The sequence below is a fragment of the Pagrus pagrus genome (genome assembly GCF_965226575.1).
Source record: "Pagrus pagrus genome assembly, chromosome: 4".
Taxonomy (NCBI): domain Eukaryota; kingdom Metazoa; phylum Chordata; class Actinopteri; order Spariformes; family Sparidae; genus Pagrus; species Pagrus pagrus.
In genome coordinates this window covers 33687504-33706779 of record NC_140188.1, presented here as the reverse complement: position 1 = coordinate 33706779, position 19276 = coordinate 33687504, and the positions used below count along the sequence as shown (strand labels likewise).

The 19276-nt window shown below is 41.1% G+C and overlaps 1 protein-coding gene and 1 long non-coding RNA gene across 7 annotated transcripts in view; one reads left to right on the top strand and one right to left on the bottom strand.

Moving 5' to 3' along the window:
• Window positions 1-19276, top strand: part of nf1a (neurofibromin 1a) — a 224814-nt gene that overhangs the window by 186786 nt on the left and 18752 nt on the right. For all 6 annotated transcript variants that reach the window (XM_084350867.1, XM_084350866.1, XM_084350865.1 and 3 more), the window contains 12 exons: window positions 3902-4334; window positions 5146-5486; window positions 5979-6181; window positions 6506-6699; window positions 6777-6917; window positions 12801-13080; window positions 13354-13568; window positions 14686-14747; window positions 15869-16010; window positions 17160-17261; window positions 17649-17789; window positions 18953-19079. In XM_084350867.1, coding sequence (XP_084206993.1) covers window positions 3902-4334; window positions 5146-5486; window positions 5979-6181; window positions 6506-6699; window positions 6777-6917; window positions 12801-13080; window positions 13354-13568; window positions 14686-14747; window positions 15869-16010; window positions 17160-17261; window positions 17649-17789; window positions 18953-19079 — 2381 coding nt within the window. The remainder of the gene's footprint in view (window positions 1-3901; window positions 4335-5145; window positions 5487-5978; window positions 6182-6505; window positions 6700-6776; window positions 6918-12800; window positions 13081-13353; window positions 13569-14685; window positions 14748-15868; window positions 16011-17159; window positions 17262-17648; window positions 17790-18952; window positions 19080-19276) is intronic.
• Window positions 1727-10063, bottom strand: LOC311256082. The gene is made up of 3 exons (XR_014622439.1): window positions 9871-10063; window positions 3539-3693; window positions 1727-3264 (listed from the first exon to the last, which is right to left on the bottom strand). It is a non-coding gene; the product is annotated as an uncharacterized lncRNA (long non-coding RNA).

Sequence of the window (19276 nt, the reverse complement as noted above, 5' to 3'; positions counted from 1 at the left end):
CCACCGTTGTTGATATTGAGACTTGAAAGTCTACTTCTGTTGTGGGCTTCATGTCTTCTGTTGAGCTGTTTAACTGAGATAATGTGGAACTGATCAGAGTTGCTGCTGTTTGAATATTTGATACGGATGTTTGAGAAGGTGTTGTTGAAGGAGTTTTAGAAGGACTTCTTTGCAGTAAAGGTTCAGTCATGGGTTTTGTAGTTTTTTCAACTGTTGGATTCACATCAACTATGATAGACTGTGTGACACCACGACCTGAGATCTCTGAGAGTTGGTCTAGGCTGGACGCCTCCTGTCTTGTTAGCCCTCCTGTCATCACATTTGTGAAGATGTGATTCTGGCCAGATGTTACTGTGCTGCTTGCTGTCTGTGGCAGCAAACATGTAAAAATGAGGCTTACAAACTTGATGATCATTTTTTCTTCTGGCTTCTGTTGGGTTGCTGTGTCTTTGTAGCTAGAACAGAGGAAGTTAATTTTATCAGAGATGCACAGCATACAATCTGAAGCAATGCCCCAAATGAGGAAATGGTTGAAATGAGCAAAAAAGGACATAGTGTTGTGAAATGAAACCTGGTGTTGCAACGTTTCCCCTCAAAATGTCCCTAAATAGGCAGATGTTTCAAGGGTATATACTATGTATATTTATGGAACTACAGTCAACTGCTGCATATATCTTGCATTCATCTCTCCACTTCAGTTAAATCAAGAAAGTAATAGCTTTCTTCACTTACTTCTTTTTTCTAGTTTTTTAATCAACTTTACAATAATTTCTCAGTCACAAATCGCTCCAAGGCACTTAGGTCACGGTTGGTTTAGTTGTGGTGTTGGGAATGTCTCAATCCCTCAATTATATCCAAGTTGTCTGTATAAAGATTTGCCTTCCATGACACTTTTTATGTGGATAAACCCATTTGGCATTAATCCAAAGTGGCTATAAGGTGGGCCTAAGGCTACATTAATAATTCAAATGATTAAAATGTACTTACCAATTTCCACAGATAACCTCTGTAACCCCTTAGCTGTGTCGTTCCAGGATATATTAAAAGTAAAATAGTTGAAGAATATGCTGTTGCCTGACAGGCGAGATGTCTCTTTAGCAGGAACAAGGTGCATGGATTGCTCTTCTCTGCTGAAACCTTGAGACTGATCTTGCCTCACTCACAGGAAGTGTGACTGTGAAACTGATGACAACCCCTATGCGTTCTCAGTCTGCTGTGCTAAACTTAGCAGTTCATCTTTCACACAAAATGCTTAATAAAACACGGAACTAAACAACATAAGATCTGTATAAAATCTAGTATGTTCAACTTGTCTTGATCTCCAAGACAAATTTTTTTTAAAATGTACTGTACGTGTAGACCTGATGGCTTGCACATACTCGTAAGGTCCTTGCAGCTCACAGAGTTTTTTATTCCATTGAGGTATAAACCACGGTGACCCGAAGAGCCCAACCGATACTTTTTTTGGTGCTGATGTCGATATTGGGCTCATTCTGATGACCAGGAGACTGTGTTAAATCTTCTAAAATGCATGTATCTTTATGATTGCAACAAAAACACCTGTAGTAAGGGATTTTAGATCAGTCACATCTAGTCATTCACATTATTTAATATATATTTATGCTTAAATTCTTTTGTAATAACTCTACTCTCCCTGAAAAAGCCAATATAAATATAGGGATAGTAACTTAAATTGTGAATATTAATTTGAAACAAAAGACATGGGTACAATGCAAAAATCCTTTTATTCAAAACCTGACACGTTAATAGGCTGTGCTTCTTGTACACAAAAGCAATGATAGAACAGTAGTATTTGAAAGTCTTCAGAACAAGTAAGAGTTTGCAGATAGCTAAATGAACAGAAGCAGAGTTCAACAGAGATTTATTAATACAACAAGGACTGTTAGCAACCATCGTATACAACTTTATAACCATCATTGCCATCATTTCAACATGGCTTTGGCAAGGCATGACGTCCCTGGTGTAAGATCAAGGATTGGATCCTGGGATCTCCTAAAAAATGTGTTGATCTACTTAAATTGTGCCCACTCAGTTATGTTGTGAAACAAGACAATTGAGCCAAATCAAAAAGTCTTAAGTTGCAGTTGTTAAGCAAGTGTGTACAAAATATGTAGCATATCATGTCAGGTGTTAAAAAGTTGTGTTAAAATGTGTAATTAAACTACTTATGCCCTTTTTCTAAAAGGTATAGATATTTTGAATTTGAAATTCTGACGGGTAGCATTATACATCAAAATATATACACATTACTAGGACGGGCGTTGAACCATAGTACTTCTTTGTTACTGAAAAAATGTCAATAGGACTGAGTCTTGAAAGCTGGCATTAAATGCTTTGTCCCATTTGTAAGCTTGTTTACTTACTGACTCCCTTTGAATAGATAGGAAAACTAAGTTGTATTGGCACTAATATTCCAAATTTCAAACAATACCCAGGCAGCCCTAATTTTATTGAGGTTTTGATTCAATTCTGTGAGGTGAAATAAACAAAATTAAACCACAACAAAGCTGAACTAAGAGGTTGCTGTTTGTGTCTAGGGCTGGATTTTACCGAGGTCAGGTTAACTCACACAACAAGGGGCATGTCCTCTAGATCCCTGGGAATCTCCAGACAGGAGTCCCTGGAGCTGCAGCTTGGCATGTGACAGGCCTTTTCTTTAGGATCAAAAGCCATTGCTGTGGCCCCTTCCTCAAGTCCTGCTCCAGCCTCTTCCCTTGCCTCTCGTATTTCGGCCAGTTTGTCTTCCTCCATATTGCTTACTCTCACCTCCTCAAGCATGACACTGGCATCACACGGACCAACTAGTCCCCCGACATCTGGCTGGTCAGTGCCCCAGTAGCCTGTACCGGTCACCAAGTCCATGTTAGACCGAGAAGTTCGGGGGGCATAAACCCGGCGCTGAAGGTTGCAGACCTGGAATGCCAGTACCACAGTGGCAACCAGCAGGCAGACAATCAGCCCCCCTGCTGAACCTATAGCAATCAGACCCATCTCAGTGTCAATCAAGCAGTCACCACGAGTGCCATTTGTTTCTGTATCAGAGTTTGTGAGGTCAATGGTAGTGAGGCTGGGCTCCACATCAGGGGTTGAGCTGCCAGCATGATCTTCTGTTGTGTGCGAATAAAGCTGCGTGGTTGAAAGTTGTTGGTCTGCATCAGTAGGACAGAACGGCAGCTGGTTGAGCAGGAGAAACAGCCAGAGAGAGGTTCTGGTGCCTTCCATTATGATCTGAAATTCTAAAAACTAATATAGAAAGAGAAATCCAATTCAGAAACATAGACCATCTGCATCTCTCACAGCCTACAACTAAACTGTTTCAAGTAAATGTAAGTGTACTGAATTGCTCTTAGCCCTGATAAAGCTACGACTGAAGTACTTGCATAGAATGTGTCTTTGCAAATAATTGTGACCAGAAAGTTGATTTTACAATTAAGTTTGCTACTTTCTGATTTTTCAATCATATTCAGTAAAGTTTCACATTTCGTGTGATCAAAGATCTTGTATTGACAATACTTACTTCAAGTAGTCTTATTTGAGGTCTTGGTGGAGGGATGCAGTGAGACGCCTGCTGCAGTCAGACTCTTGAGATGCTCTGAACTCACTTCCTGACCCCCTTTCTGGGTCTTTTTCTGGTCTGGTTATTTCAGGGCCTTTGGTTTGATACCGCAGGTGCTTGAGAATTTACAAGAAATGACAGACAAAAAAGAAGTGTAGTTCATCGGAAACCAAAATGGCTTTTGCTAGTGACACATATCATGCTATGAACAATTTTAGGCAGGCACATGTGTACAAAACTAACCCCTAACACTATAATGTACCAATTGCTGCAGATGGGCTGAATATTAATTTGTACTTTTCTGAAATGTTCTCCTTTCTTCAGGTTCAAAACAGGCCAGATCAATGGTGACTTGCTCATCTACCATGTCCTCCTCACCCTCAAACCCTACTACGCTAAGCCCTACGAGATAGTAGTAGACTTAACACATGTAGGACCTAGCAATCGCTTCAAGACCGACTTCCTGTCTAAGTGGTTTGTGGTCTTTCCTGGCTTTGCCTATGAGAATGTAGCAGCTGTCTATGTCTACAACTGCAACACCTGGGTAAGGGAGTACACCAAGTACCATGAGCGGCTGCTGACGGGATTGAAGGGCAGCAAACGGCTTCAGTTCATTGACTCTCCGGCTAAGCTGGCCGAGCACATCGAACCTGACCAACAGAAGCTGCCTGCAGCCACACTGACCCTGGAGGAAGACCTTAAAGTATTCCACAATGCCCTCAAACTGGCCCACAAAGACACCAAGGTTTCGATAAAGGTGAGGATCGAGCCATAGCAGTTTGTACTAAAAGGTGCTATGCACACTTAAAGGATAACTACCGTTTTTTACAACCTGGACCTTATTTCTAGCATAAAATATGATCATTTACTCACCCAGATAACTTTGGTGTCATTTGAAGTCGTTCGGACAAAATTAGATACAGTGTAGCGCCAGTATATCCATATAATAGGAGTGACGGGGCACTGAAACACAGCCTCTATAACTCATTATCTGCCACGAAACTAGTTCATTTCACCAATATTTTGTTACGATATGCTAGTGCTATTCCCCTCTGAGTCCGGGCTTGTCTGTTATCAACATCCGGGGTCAAACTAGCAGTAGCAGCTACAGGTGAACAAGCCGGGCTGTCGCGGGTGCGCGCGCAGCTCAGAGACGACATCTTCCAGGTCAGAGGTAGTAGGGCAACCTACAGACCCCGGATGTTGACAATAGACGAGCCCAGACTCAGAGGGGAATAGCACGAGCGTATTGTAACAAAATATTGGTCAAATGAACTAGTTTCGTGGCAGATAATGCGTTATAGAGGCTGCGCATCGGTGCCTGGATCACTCGCATTATATGGATATACGCGGCGCTACACTGGATCTAATTTCGTCCGAACGACGCCAAATGACACCAAAGTTATCTGGGTGAGTAAAGCATCGTATTTTATGCTAGAAATAAGGTCCAGGTTGTAAAAAAGGGTAGTTATCCTTTAAAGACTGAAAGGATTAGATTAGTGAAAGTTAGAACTGATATCAAATGAGAGCCCCTTTCCTAAAACTTTGTATGTTTTCTTGCTGTTCAGGTGGGCTCAACAGCAGTTCAGGTGACCTCAGCTGAGCGGACACGTGTCCTTGGCCAGCCCGTCTTCCTCAACGACGTCTACTATGCCTCAGAGATTGAAGAGATCTGTCTTGTCGATGAGAGCCAGTTCACACTCACAATGGCAAACCAGGGCACTCCACTAACGTTCATGCACCAGGAGTGTGACGCCATCGTTCAGTCCATCATCCACATCCGAACACGCTGGGAACTGTCGCAGCCTGATTCCATTCCACAGCATACTAAGATCCGCCCAAAAGATGTTCCCGGCACTCTGCTCAACATCGCTCTGCTGAACCTGGGCAGTTCTGATCCAAGCCTCAGGTCAGTCCTGCAGGGCATGTAGAGTTATTCTAGCAAGATTTTTTAACCAAGAAAACATGTTATCCTTAGCTGCCCACAAAAGTGTGGCAGCAAAAGAAAAGGTGCTGAGAGATACCAAGGATTTTTCATTTGCCAGACGAGTTGTGATTTCTGCTCTGTACTCCAGAATCCAAACTAAAGTCAAATCTATATCGTTGTCTAAAATGCCACAAGCACTTTTCAGAGAAGGTTCATCTGGTCATTGTTTTGCTGTTCTGCTGTTCTTTTGTTCAGGATTTGTAGATAACATTTCACATCCTCTGGTTTAGAGTGCAAAGGTAGAAATACCTCAACTTGATTTAAATTACGCTACATGGAGAAGCTTTTATTTTGCAAGAACGTTTAAGGTAAAAAAGAAAACCGAGTATGTTAAAACTTTACACCACTTTTTTTTTTTTGCACTACTCTTGTCTTGACTTAACACCCCTAACTTGTTGTTCATCCCACATTCAGGTCTGCGGCTTACAATCTATTGTGTGCTTTGACTTGCACCTTCAACCTAAAAATAGAGGGCCAGCTGCTAGAGACGTCTGGCCTCTGCATCCCAGCCAACAACACCCTTTTCATAGTCTCCATCAGCAAGACTTTGGCTGCCAATGAGCCGCATCTGACACTGGAGTTTCTGGAGGAGTGCATTTCAGGCTTCAGCAAGTCCAGTAAGTCCTTTTAGTAGGGCAGGGCCATGTGGCCTTAAAATAATATTGCAATATTTTTAGGCTGTAATTGAAATCTCATCAAAAGCACTTCATAAATTTGAGGACTGGACGACATAATCAAAAATTATGATGTCTTTGACCAAAAACCTCAATATCCACATTGTAGGGAACCTATATATACCATAATGCAACCGTTGGCATCATTTCTTTCATGCTGGGTAAATACAGCCCCTCCATTCCACACCTCCAGGTCATATTGCTGACTTCCTGACATCATGCGAGTAAACTGCAAGATGTGTAATTGGTGTCATATTTCTATTGCAGGTATTGAGCTCAAGCATCTCTGCCTGGAATATATGACACCGTGGCTGCTCAACCTGGTTCGCTTCTGTAAGCACAACGATGACGCCAAGCGCCAGCGCGTCACTGCCATTTTGGACAAACTCATCACTATGACTATCAATGAAAAGCAGATGTATCCCTCCATCCAGGCTAAGATCTGGGGTAGCCTGGGCCAGGTGAGTCTACCACACTAACAGCTTGGTAAGTAAAAATGTGTTGTGGATTTGACCTCTAACTTTCTCCTTGTGTTCAGATAACAGACCTGTTGGATGTAGTGTTGGACAGCTTTATTAAAACCAGTGCCACAGGAGGCCTGGGCTCCATCAAAGCAGAGGTCATGGCTGATACGGCAGTGGCTCTGGCGTCAGGGAATGTGAAACTGGTCTCAAGCAAGGTGAGACTCTCTACTTGTGAGCTATTACATGCTGGAACACATCAGCAGAGTTACCTGTACTCAACTTGTATGTTATCATTGATACATTTTGTTTATTGAAGTCTGAGCACCCTATACGTTACTGTGCGACACGCACATGAAGTTGCAGGGGAACTTCATGTGCTTCATAATTTTCCCCTTCTGCCTGAATGATAATCATGAATCAGTGTTCAGCAATACCTGCCTCATTTACACGATTATTGTTATAATCATTGCGCTTACATATTCAGGTAATATAATAATATTATTATATAAGATATATAAGATGAAACAATGGTTTCTTTTGATGTCACCTCACTTTTTACATGCATTCCCACTCAAGTAGTGGTAAACACGGTGAAGAAACACCTGCTACAGGACAGCACTCTGTCAAGCAGAACCAACTTCACCCCAGACTACATTTGTGTCATACTTGACCTCTGTCTGATGACCACCTACTTCCAGTACAGTGAAGGTTTCTACAGACAGAAGCACGACTGTGTCATGGGCTCACCAGTGTCCCCAATAGTGGCCACCCTCTACATGGAAGAAGTTGAGAGCAGAGCCTTGATTATCTTAACAGGAACTGCTCCTAGCCACTGGTTCAGGTATGTGGACGACACCTGGGTCAAAATCAGAACAAGGGAAGTGGAAGCCTTCACAGAACATATAAATGTAGTGGATAATAACATCGAGTTCACACAGGAAGATGTCAGAGGAGACAGTCTGCCCTTCTTGGACTGTGCAGTACACATTGAAGAAGACAGAAGCCTCAACATTGAGGTGTACAGAAAGCCTACACACAGATCAGTACTTGCTGTTTGACTCTCATCACCCACTGGAGCTGGGAGTCATCAGAACCCTAAACCATTGGGCTGAGACCATGCCCACAAAGACAGAGGGGACGGAGAAGGAACAGAAGCACATCAGGGGAGCAAAAACCTCTACATGATCCAGAGCAGACGGAGAGGAGGAGACAGAGAAACCTAACAACATCGTCATTCTTTATGTCGTGGGAACATCTGAGAAACTCAGGAGGATCTTCAAGAAACATCATATCCCAGTTCACTTTAAACCTACCAACACGCTGAGGCAGAAACGTGTCCATCCTAAGGACAAAACACCCAGGCATAAACACAGTAATGTAGTTTATGCTGTTCAATGCAGCCAGGACTGCACAGATTTGTACATTGGGGAGACAAAACAACCTCTCCATAAACGAACACAACACAGGAGGGCCAACTCCTCAGTTCAAGACTCTGCTGTCCACTGACATCTAAAGGAGAAAAATCATTCCTTTGAGGACAACAATGTAAATATCTTGGCCAGAGAAGACCGATGGTTTGAAATAGGAGTAAAGGAATCCATATATGTCAAATTGGAACGGCCGTCTTTGAACAGAGGAGGTGGCCTGCGACATTACTTATCACCCAACTACAATGCAGTACTGAGTTCTCTCCCTAGACAGCTTAACAACCATTCACACCTGGGCTCACCTAGCCCTAGCAACCCACAAGAAGGCTGGTTGGGTCAATGACCCACAAGTGGCCCCAACAACTCTGAAACTCAGAGCTCACACGTGTTCTTAATGACTCTGTAAGGACACTCCCACACAGAGTTTAAAAGCCTGCAACTCCCCTCCAGTTATTTAGAGCTGAAGAAGCCTCTTGGATGAGAGAGTCCAGTTCCCTATGATACAACACTTAGAATTACCATGACCTGGATGACTGAGAAACTTCATCAACAAAACATCTGCATGGTGTTAGTACTCCAAGTAAATGTTGGTCATCTCAGCCATGCTCACCCTGAGCAAACAGACACACACCTGTACTCATGTAGGATCCCACTTGACCATACATTTAGGTACAAACTGAGATCAGCCCTTTCTGTTCTCAGTTGCTTCTACTGTAAATGCTGCTGTTTAACTACGCTACAGTAACATCAGCTTGTTGAACTAAACAACTGCCTACCAATGTGAGTGATTTGCTTCTCAAGGCAGTGTAGCCAGCAGGACATGTTGCATGTCAAAACATCTGCCCCTTCAAAGTTCCACACACCAATATGTCTTGGAATTTTTTTTTAATTTAATTTTTTTTTTTTTTTACCACATTTGCAATAAGGTGGAGCAGGTTTACGTGTATTGCACATATCAACAAGGATATTCAGTGTTTGCTGCTACAACACCTCAACTATTTCTGTCTATATGGATCAGGCTGTATGTGCCAATGCATCAACTGACACAGTGTGTGTTGCACTAATGGGTGAGGTTTCACTGCCAGCCATTTCTCAAATGCAGCAAAGTGGTTGAGGAAGAAAAAGACTAAGGAGCAACAGCAATCGCATGCTAACTTGATTCTGGCCAAAATACAGAAATGCACTCGGGCGTAAAGAGGTGAGCTGAATTACTGTAGTTTAGTGCATCTCTGCTATGCCACTGACAACTTCTTTTGACACAGCAGATAGAGCTGAAATGGCATTACCTCTAATTTAATCTCAAAATGCACCAGAATGCTTCATTTACATTTAAAAAAAATTAAAAAGCAGTTTGATTTCACATCCCCTCAGTTTTTCTTCCCTCTTGAGATTGCGGGACTGAATACAAATACCACCATTCTCAGCTATCTAGACCAGTTTGACACAGTATTTTAGGCAACATAACTGTAATCCGTACTTGTATCTTGAAATGTTTCTACTGACCTGATATAACATCTAGTCTGACTAATACATCATATATTATTAAAGTAAGTGTTACACCAACAGCATTGGCAGGATTTTATTATTTATACCCAATTGACAAGATAAATCAATCAATCAATCAACTAAACTTTTCTATTGGTAGCTATGCTTATTTCTCACACCAGTGTCAAACTGGTACAGAAATTAAACAGTACCTGGTGGGAGAAATGAGCGTTAAATGCAATAATGACTTACTTACTTGTGGAGGAATAAATCCAAAGCTTAAAACCACTCCTTAGAGTATCCAAAGAGACAAATTCATCCACTCACTACCCATCATCTGTGTACTCTGGATCTAAATTCAGCACACTACTCAGATAAACAAACACAACAAACACAGGCAGACACAATAGAAAAGTCAGGCCCTGGCTCCTATTATGGCAGACAACAGTACTGCACTGAATAGTAGCCATTGTGAAGATTGTTGACTGAAAAATCCAGTCATTGTTTAAGTTGAAGTGCTCCTCCCCTCAGTGATTTTCTGTAGTTATACCAAAGTACAGTACTGAATTCACTTTAGGATTATCAAATTAACAAGTGTACATGTACACATACTGTTGAACGATACATGAGTGTTTGTGCTGGTGTTATACATAGGGTCACAGTCTGATGTCATGGTAGGACAACCTACTGAGCACAATGGAGCCTTGTCTGCTGCTCTTGAACTCTTTGTCACCCAAGAATTGAATAATGCTATTTTCTAACTGGCGATAACCATAGCCATATTGTCATATGTATCAGCTCCATATCCAGAAAGACATGCATTGCTAACCGTGGGTATTCATTGTGGATTGCTTCATTAGAGTCATATTTGTCAGTAAGTCTCTGACATCTTTCAGGTTTTTGCTGCGAATCATTTGCTGATACTGGTCTCTCAAAACTAGAGTGGTATCGTTGTATAGGCTGTCTGACATGACTATATGAAAACTACATTTTTTAGAGATTATAACTTGGAAAAAGGTGCTTTGGGTAATTTATAATTTCCAGTAAAGTTTGTTTCAGCCATTTTAGACAACATAGAAGACTCTATTATTCCAGATTCTATGTACATTTTTTAAACTGTATTTAAAACTTAACTCTAAATTATGTCTGACATTCATCAAGCAATTTGAACTGCTCATCGTCAAAAGTTCTACAAAACATCTGCCCAGAATATTTCCCCGCTTGGTCTCAATTTCTGTGGTGGGATCTTGGAGTGTAGCTGCTTCCTACTCTTCTCTGCTTGCCTGTATATTACTGTCCACTCTTTCATTGATATTGCGAATACGTCCAAATGCATGTAGTGTTAATATCAAGCAAAAACAGTCATCATCACAAAGCAGTCTGAAGCCTCCTACCCAGGCACTGCCCCTCACCCAAAACATACTAAGTATTTCCAACATGTGTGAACATGTCTGGCACTGACAATCTCCTGTTGTGTGCTGCATGTGTGAACAAGCAAATGTGGACAATATCCTGATCTGATCTCTGAATATTGTCCGGAGTTCCTATGTTAAAGGGGCTATATATACCTGTCAGATATTCATCCCGAACCTAATTCTTAAATTCTACAGCTCCTCTTCCCATGTCTGCTGTGTTCATCAGAAATCTGCTTTTTAGGATCCGATTTAAAAAAAAAAAAAAAAAGGGGGAGGGAAACTGGTAACAGGATAAAAAATGTTTTGCCTCCAGGGACTCGTGCTTGTGTATGATTTAAAAGTTGGGTATATGTTTTCTAAGATAATCTTGAATTATAAATATAAATATCTGAAAAAAATTTAGACCTTGAAGTTTGTACTGTTAAATATCCTGCCTCTGTTACATTTCTTTGTCACAAGTTTTTGATAACCACATTTGAGGCATCATTGCAAAAAATGCATATGTCGACTGATATACTGATATCTATATATTGATATATAGTTTTTATTCCCGAATATCGGTATTGCATCACCCCCAAATATCAAATATCGGCCGGGGTCTAGTTTTGGCACAGTAGATTGAAGTTCCTTTTCAGTTTTTTAAGTGATGTCCTTTATTTTAGTCATATAGGTTTTGGAGAATGAGAAGTTATTTTTATCTTATGTGAAGCTACATTAAGTCCCCAGAGTAAGCTGAGGGTAAACTAAAGCTTGCTCCACTCACAGCCTATAAGCTTCTTCTTGAGTTGAATTTCAGTCAGTTGGTGTAGAAAAGTGTGACTTGTTGCGATTTTCCTCAGATGTACTGAGCTTTTTGGTCTCTATTAGCTAATAGAATATTGGGACAACCCAAAAGTGATGATGTTGCTCTGTTTCAGCTGGATGTGTAAATATGCAACTGTTAGCTAACAGGTTCAACATAACAGAATTTTTGCTAGTTAGCTGCTAACACTGGAGGAGACACACCCCAATGTTGTCTAGCTTTCCATATTTATATTCTTGTAAACTACCATTTGCTTGAGAGTTGCAAGTTCACATAACTTTTCCAAGATAGTCATGACTCAGTTTTGCACAGAAAAGTCATGACCTCCATTCACTACCGCCCAGTGGGATCTGATCTGTCTGGGGGAGATTTACAATGAATGTAGTGGATCAGCAGGGTGTCCCGAAAAGGATGCTGGGTTACAAGTACCTTGTGATGGGGGGCTGTTGCTGAAACGCAACATTGGTTGTTGTCCAGAAGTTTTTTTTTGAAAGGGGCTTGTTGCAGGCTTAACTAACAGATGTCACTGCTGGGCTTTTCAACCATTATTTGCGTTTCCAAGTGAGCTGCCCCACTGTAATATGTTGTTTAAATACTATCACGATACTTGGATGCTGATTTGAGTCAGAATCATGTTTCTGGATTGAATGAATGGAAAAACATGCACCATTTTCAGTCTTCTGCCTCCATATAATACCGTTTGCCAAACCATTCAGTGGTGTCCTTAGTCCACTGGAATACAATATTAGACTTGTCTGGGAGATAAGATAAATGCTCCCTAGCCTTTTTATTTTCAAAAGTTAATTGTGTTAACTAATTAATTATTTTGAAAGCAATTTCAACAGTCTTCTGCCTGCATTCCCTCACAGTTGAGTTCCACCTATTTCTGTTACTTCATCATCATGAATGAAAAAGTTTGGCTTTTGTCTATAGAGTTTCAATGCTTGTCCTCTCTTTTCTTCGTGGTAGGTTATTGGTCGGATGTGTAAGATCATAGACAAGACATGCTTGTCGCCAACGCCCACACTGGAGCAGCACTTGATGTGGGATGACATCGCCATATTGGCACGCTACATGCTCATGCTGTCCTTCAACAATTCCCTGGATGTGGCAGCCCACTTGCCCTACCTATTCCATGTGGTGACCCTGCTGGTAGCCACCGGGCCACTTTCCCTCAGGGCATCCACCCACGGTTTGGTTATCAACATCATCCACTCCCTCTGCACCTGCTCGCAGCTCAACTTTAGTGGTGAGGACTTACTTCAGCTGTTTGATTAGACCAACAGCCTACCCATCCTAGTGTGGATATGCCTTGTCCTAAATTCAACTGTCTTACAGTCTATTGAAATGGTGTAGGTGACTTATATGAGAGCAATCTGAAAGCTAAGAGGACTCAAACTAGAGTTAGCAATGGGAGCACACAAGCACCACAGTGGATGTACATACAGTAAATACAATGCAATTTGTGTCCTATCAAATTAAATGTTGGATGTATGTTGGATGTTGTGTTCAATGTTTTCAGAGGAGACAAAGCAGGTTCTGAGGCTGAGCCTGACTGAGTTCTCCCTGCCCAAGTTCTACCTGCTGTTTGGTATCAGCAAAGTCAAGTCAGCGGCCGTCATCGCCTTCCGCTCCAGCTACAGAGACCGCTCCTTCTCACCAGGCTCCTATGAGAGGGAGACATTTGCCCTGTCCTCCCTGGAGACTGTCACTGAGGCGTTACTGGAGATCATGGAGGTCAGCAGAAAAGATCAAATCAACTTCTGTTTTTCACTTCTTCTCTGTTGCCCCAACACATTTATTTCATGAAGGAACCCACAGCAAGAGTTGGCAGATTCAGCAGAAAATAATATCATAAACATGTCTGTATCCTACAGAGCCCCCTAAGGTTCATGGCCAGAATTTTTTTAAGGGCTACTTTTGTGTTACCTCACAATAGCCAAGGTGTTGGTGTGTTTACCGGCGGGGCAATAAGCTTATAATCCATTAACCACTGAACACACAGTTAGGAAATAATAAGCATCAGTTACACTGACAGAGATTTTCATGGCCCTGGTAACGTCAGTCCACTTGACAACAAGAGGGAGGGAGATTGGCAGGACCCGTGGCCAAGTGCCAGATCACGGCTGTCCTCCTGTGTCCACACCCGTAGGTACCCTGGTAGTCTTACTGTACAACTAGAGGGAGGGAGGGAGCCAAACTTGAGTTTTTCTCATGGTTGGTTGGTTGGTAAAACAAACAGCCGACGGTGGAGTTGATGCAGCTAATTGCAAGCCGTTGCCCTGCCAGTAAATACACCAACACTTTTGCTGTCGCAGTTGTGGTGACTCTTGGCTAGTTAGGTCTACTGCTGGCTGCCCTGCCACCGCTCTGCCACAGGCAGGGTGGCAGAGCGGTGGCAGGGCAGCCGGCAGCAGCGGACACTGGTCAGCTGTCAGCTCTAAAGAGCCCAGAGACACTGACAATGTAGAGCAGCTCTGGAGGAAAACAGTATTGCAAGGGAACACAAAAGTAGTCCTAAAAAAATATGACCCTTAGGGGGCTCTGTAGTACTCTGTGATAACAGAATTTGTCATAGTATATTTAGTTTTTTAAATGCTTAATTTGAATCTGGAATACAAGAAATAGAAGGCTGAAATGCAGCAAGCAATGCTTAATCTCTATTATCAGTATAAAGCTGCTTAAATTTAAAAAGTTGATTAGCAAACTTTCTGTGGGAGGTTATCAGCCAAATGTGGTATTCTCTGTTCTTGTCCTGTTGAGGTTGTAGGGTCTAGTGTTTTCCACACACTGACAACTTGTTTTTATTTTTATAAATCTGTCACATTGAAAACATGTGTTTTCTTTCCTCCAGGCTTGTATGAGGGACATCCCAGCCTGCAAGTGGTTAGACCAGTGGACAGAGCTCGCACAGAAGTATGAACCTCCTCCATCTTATTCTAATGCAACTATGTTTAGAACATGAACGTGCATCATGGAATGTATGTCACTGATTCTTGAGAATTTGAGTTTCAATTTTGAAAAGAGAAAAGTGTAAGTATTAAGAAATCTAAAGTTATATGTTGATAGAGCAGGGTCTCAGCAATCATGCACTATTTCGGTGCAACCTCCTAGGTTTGTACTTTTTTGATTAAATTCGCCTTTTCCTGTCATTACTTTATTTATTTAGCCTTACATAGATTCAGAGCTTATAACGTATTATGTCTGGACCATAAGTACACATATTCTATTAAATGTTGAATATTCACTTTTATCAATTTGTTCATACTACTTCACATGTACTCCTTTAGAAACTCTAACGTCATGCAACTTTTATAATTAGCATTAAATATAAAAAATAAGAATTTTGGACATAAACAGAAAATTTTTAATTTAAAGAGATAATGACTTTCATAGATCAACTACACTGGAGGAACCGATTGTAAACAAATTAATTTAAAACAGAAAGCTGTCCACCTGACGGTGTTGACATGGGGCTGGCTTGGAATTACCATTTAATCCGTGACTGTGAAGTTAATTCTGTTTAATTTGTTAGTGACATTTTATAAAATGGTTGAGAAATGGTGCAACTTCATTCATTTATAATGTTGGTCATTGGGGTCACTATTGGGGATATGTAGGCCTGTTTGTGAAGGAAATAAAGGAGAAATCAATGATATTTTAAATACAGAGGTTAAAATGAAACATTACAAGCCACATTTCTGTTTATTGTGATCCTAAATTATATTCAAGGCCCCATTTAGGGATGATTTGACATCTGATGGTGGTGACAAAAACACACTTTGTTCCAATGAGAATGTTATTCCCTTGTTTTGGGACAACTGTTTTTGTGGGTACGGGGCTGACATATAATCATGTAAATTACAAAATTATAAACAAACATGAAAAAAATTTACACTTGTGCAAAAGACCCACGGATGACCATAATTATTTTAAATGTTTTTCATTTTCAGGAGAATTAGCACTTTTCTTCATGGGACAGGTTTTTGGCGAAGTCTCAAGAATCAGTGATGTATTTGTGTGTGTTTTGATTCCAGGTTTGCATTCCAGTACAACCCATCTCTCCAGCCCAGAGCACTGGTGGTGTTTGGCTGCATCAGCAAGAGGGTGAGCCATGGCCAGATAAAGCAGATCATCCGAATCCTCAGCAAGGCCAGCCCTCTGCTCAGCATAGACCGGGTGAGAGCACACATTCACTCATATGACCCTCTCTGTCAAACCTATGCTATGACCCATGAACATGTTTCAGCCATAGATTTCTAAAAGATCTATACACCAGACCCAAAGATGGCACCAATTCAGTCCAATGAGAAGTTTGAGGCCCACTAAATATGCACAGTAGAGTTTCTCCCGCTGGCTCCGCCCACAGTTTAGGGCTCAATCCGTAGACTTTGCATTGTTATGATATCATTGTTATGGACTAGCCAGATCTAGGGATGTATTTACGTAATACTAGTCCAAACCTAGGGTGCAGAAAGGAAAATGAACGGTGGAAAGAAACATAAACAGAAGGAACTGGTTTCCAAGAGAGTATGGTTTCTTGGGTGGTTAGCTCTCCAACTAATCAGTTTGCTGGATGGCAGCCATGAGCCGCAGCAGCGGTTGACTTCATTCAGTGACTGGCGTGCCATGTGGACTTCAGGCTCAGAGATGGTGCGTTTTAGACTTCGGGACATGATGAATGATACTACTCAACACAGCTTAACAACAACCATTATTTCTCAATGAAAACCAGTTCAACGGTGGGGAGAGGAAAGAAAGCAAGAGGAATAATAACCCCCCTCACACCTAACATCATGAATTTTAAATCTCTCGTCTCTGCTCATGGAAAAGTGTCACAAGTATATGTATACAAGTGCATGTCTCCCAAATATCTATATTTCAAAAAGAAGCCTTACTTGTGTTGTGAAGTTGCAGTGAACCAGACATGCCATATACAGTAATGATTATCTTTATTGTGCTAATGACAATCCTCTTCCTATGAACTGTGTGTGTCATAATGGCTTTGGATTTCATCAGAGATTTCATCAGAGATTTTATCCCCCTTTTGTTCTGAAAACAAGACTTTTCAACATTTTCACTGAGATAAGTTGTATTTCTGTAAATCAGTAGTATTCTGAAACAAAGGGTTTAACACAATTTTCATGTCATATTGTGAATGAAAGCTTTCTTCAAGTGAATCTTTTCTTCTTTTGGCGTATATAACAGTTAATTAGCATGGTGACTGCACAGTTGAAACCTCTTTTTTCCTGATAAGTATTTATTTTTGTTATATTATGTCATGAATTTTATATAATCCCTACTTCTTGCTCCTGTTACTTCCGTCAGGGTCTGGAGAGCTGTCTGAAGGGGCCCGACAATTACAACAGCCAAGTATTAATAGAGGCCACAGTCATTGCTCTGACCAAGCTGCAGCCACTACTCAGCAAGGTATACAGCCACTGTAGATCCAATTCTAGGCACAGCAAAATGCCACCACTCTGTTCATTACTGCTCAATATTAATACTTACAAAGTGAGACATCGGTTTTCAGATTGATTGTGTTTTTCCTGAGGCTGTCAGTGCCTACTTTATTGTCTCTGTTATACCAAATAAATAAATATTATTTTTCAATATTTGAAAATTGAACAGGAAAAGAACAAAGCACATACTATATGTGTCTCTCTTTCCACTCAGTCTTCTGTTGAAGCTTAGCAGAGAACATGTTTAGTTGGTGAGCAGGAGAATGGCACCTTCTCCATAGGAACAGTCATCATAACTGCTTCTTATTTTGTGGATTCATTAGTTCATTAGTACACACACTGTGCGTGTTTGCAGGAGTCTCCCATGCACAAAGCTCTGTTCTGGGTGGCAGTAGCTGTGCTACAGCTGGATGAAGTCAACCTTTACTCTGCTGGAACGGCCCTGCTGGAGCAGAACCTCCACACACTGGACACAATGCGCGTCTTTAATGACAAGGTAAACACACACTATACAATCTAGAAAGCACAAGGTCATTTTTTTCTCTCATTTGGTTATGGAACACACTGCACTGAGACACATGAGGACACATGTGACCGTGTATTTTAAAAGTGACTTCACACTAAAACCATATGTACTGTACAGACTCATTCTGACACTACCATTTGATTCTGGTCCCACAACTAGTAGTGATAAAGAATGCATTTGAATGCATTCTGTGAATTTATGAGGAGGGTGTTGCCACGCTAAAAAAGGGTGTTAAGTTGCTCTTTAATGTAGTATCATTGCCAATGCATTTCTGATGGCATTAAAAGGTGTTAAAGAGCATAAGTACATTAATACAGTATTTCAATTAAAGTGCTTCTGTTAAACAATTTTGACAAGAGCAGTGGAATTGAACTGAAGGGGAGAAGTGAAACAAATTCAAGAATCTAAAGTCAATTCAAGTCAATTTTATTTCTATAGCTCAAAATCACAAATCACATTGCCTCAGTGGGCTTAACAGCCTGTACAGTTTATGACAACCTCTGTCCTTAGAACCTCAATGAGAGTAAGGAAAAACTCCCCAAAAACCCTTGTAGCAGGGAATAAAAATGGAAGAAACCTCAGAAAGAGCCACAGAGGAGAGATCCCTCTCCCAGGATGAACAGACATGTAGTAAATGTTGCATGTACAGATAGGACCATCAAAATCACAGAGTACACAGATTACAATGGCAAAATATCTGATACAAGACAAGTACATTACAAAGTATATGTGAAGAGTGTGGATCCAGGAGGAAGACCGAGCAGGTTGAGGTGTTGTCAAGTGAACACTTAGATAGCACGTAGATATGCTAGATATACTGTGGCCTGGATGACTGAGAATTTTTGTAGACATGCAACTCTGACAAGTTTTTTAAGTGTGCTTTTGCAGTGAGGAACTGAATGATGCCTTGCCTTGCCGCCTCTTGCATTAAGGATGACTGCAGATGTGTACTTTTAGTTAAAGAAATACAATAGCCCCTTTTAACAGACTGGACACAAAGTCATTTCAATCTCAAAAAAAAAACTTCAGAAGCATAGACTCACCAATGAAGTACATGAAGAGACCTACCTATGTGCAAAAAGTGGATTTTTTATGTTTTTAAAATGATGACCCACCCCCCTCTTCTCCTCCAGAGTCCAGAAGAAGTGTTCATGGAGATCAGGCGTCCGTTAGAATGGCACTGCAAGCAGATGGATCATTTTGTGGGACTCAACTTCAGTGCCAACTTCAACTTTGCACTGGTGGGCCACCTACTCAAAGGTAAAGCAGCCACTGATAGAGATCAGCATTTGCAAGCAGTCATTCAATGTTCAGTACAGTATGTTTGGATCAGTGGGTGAAGAGGTTCATATCAGTAACATACAATTTGTAGAGAAAACACAATGACCAATGGTAAGTACACAGATAAATCTGCTGTCAGTGTGATTAAGAAACTCATTTTCAAAGTATGCACATAG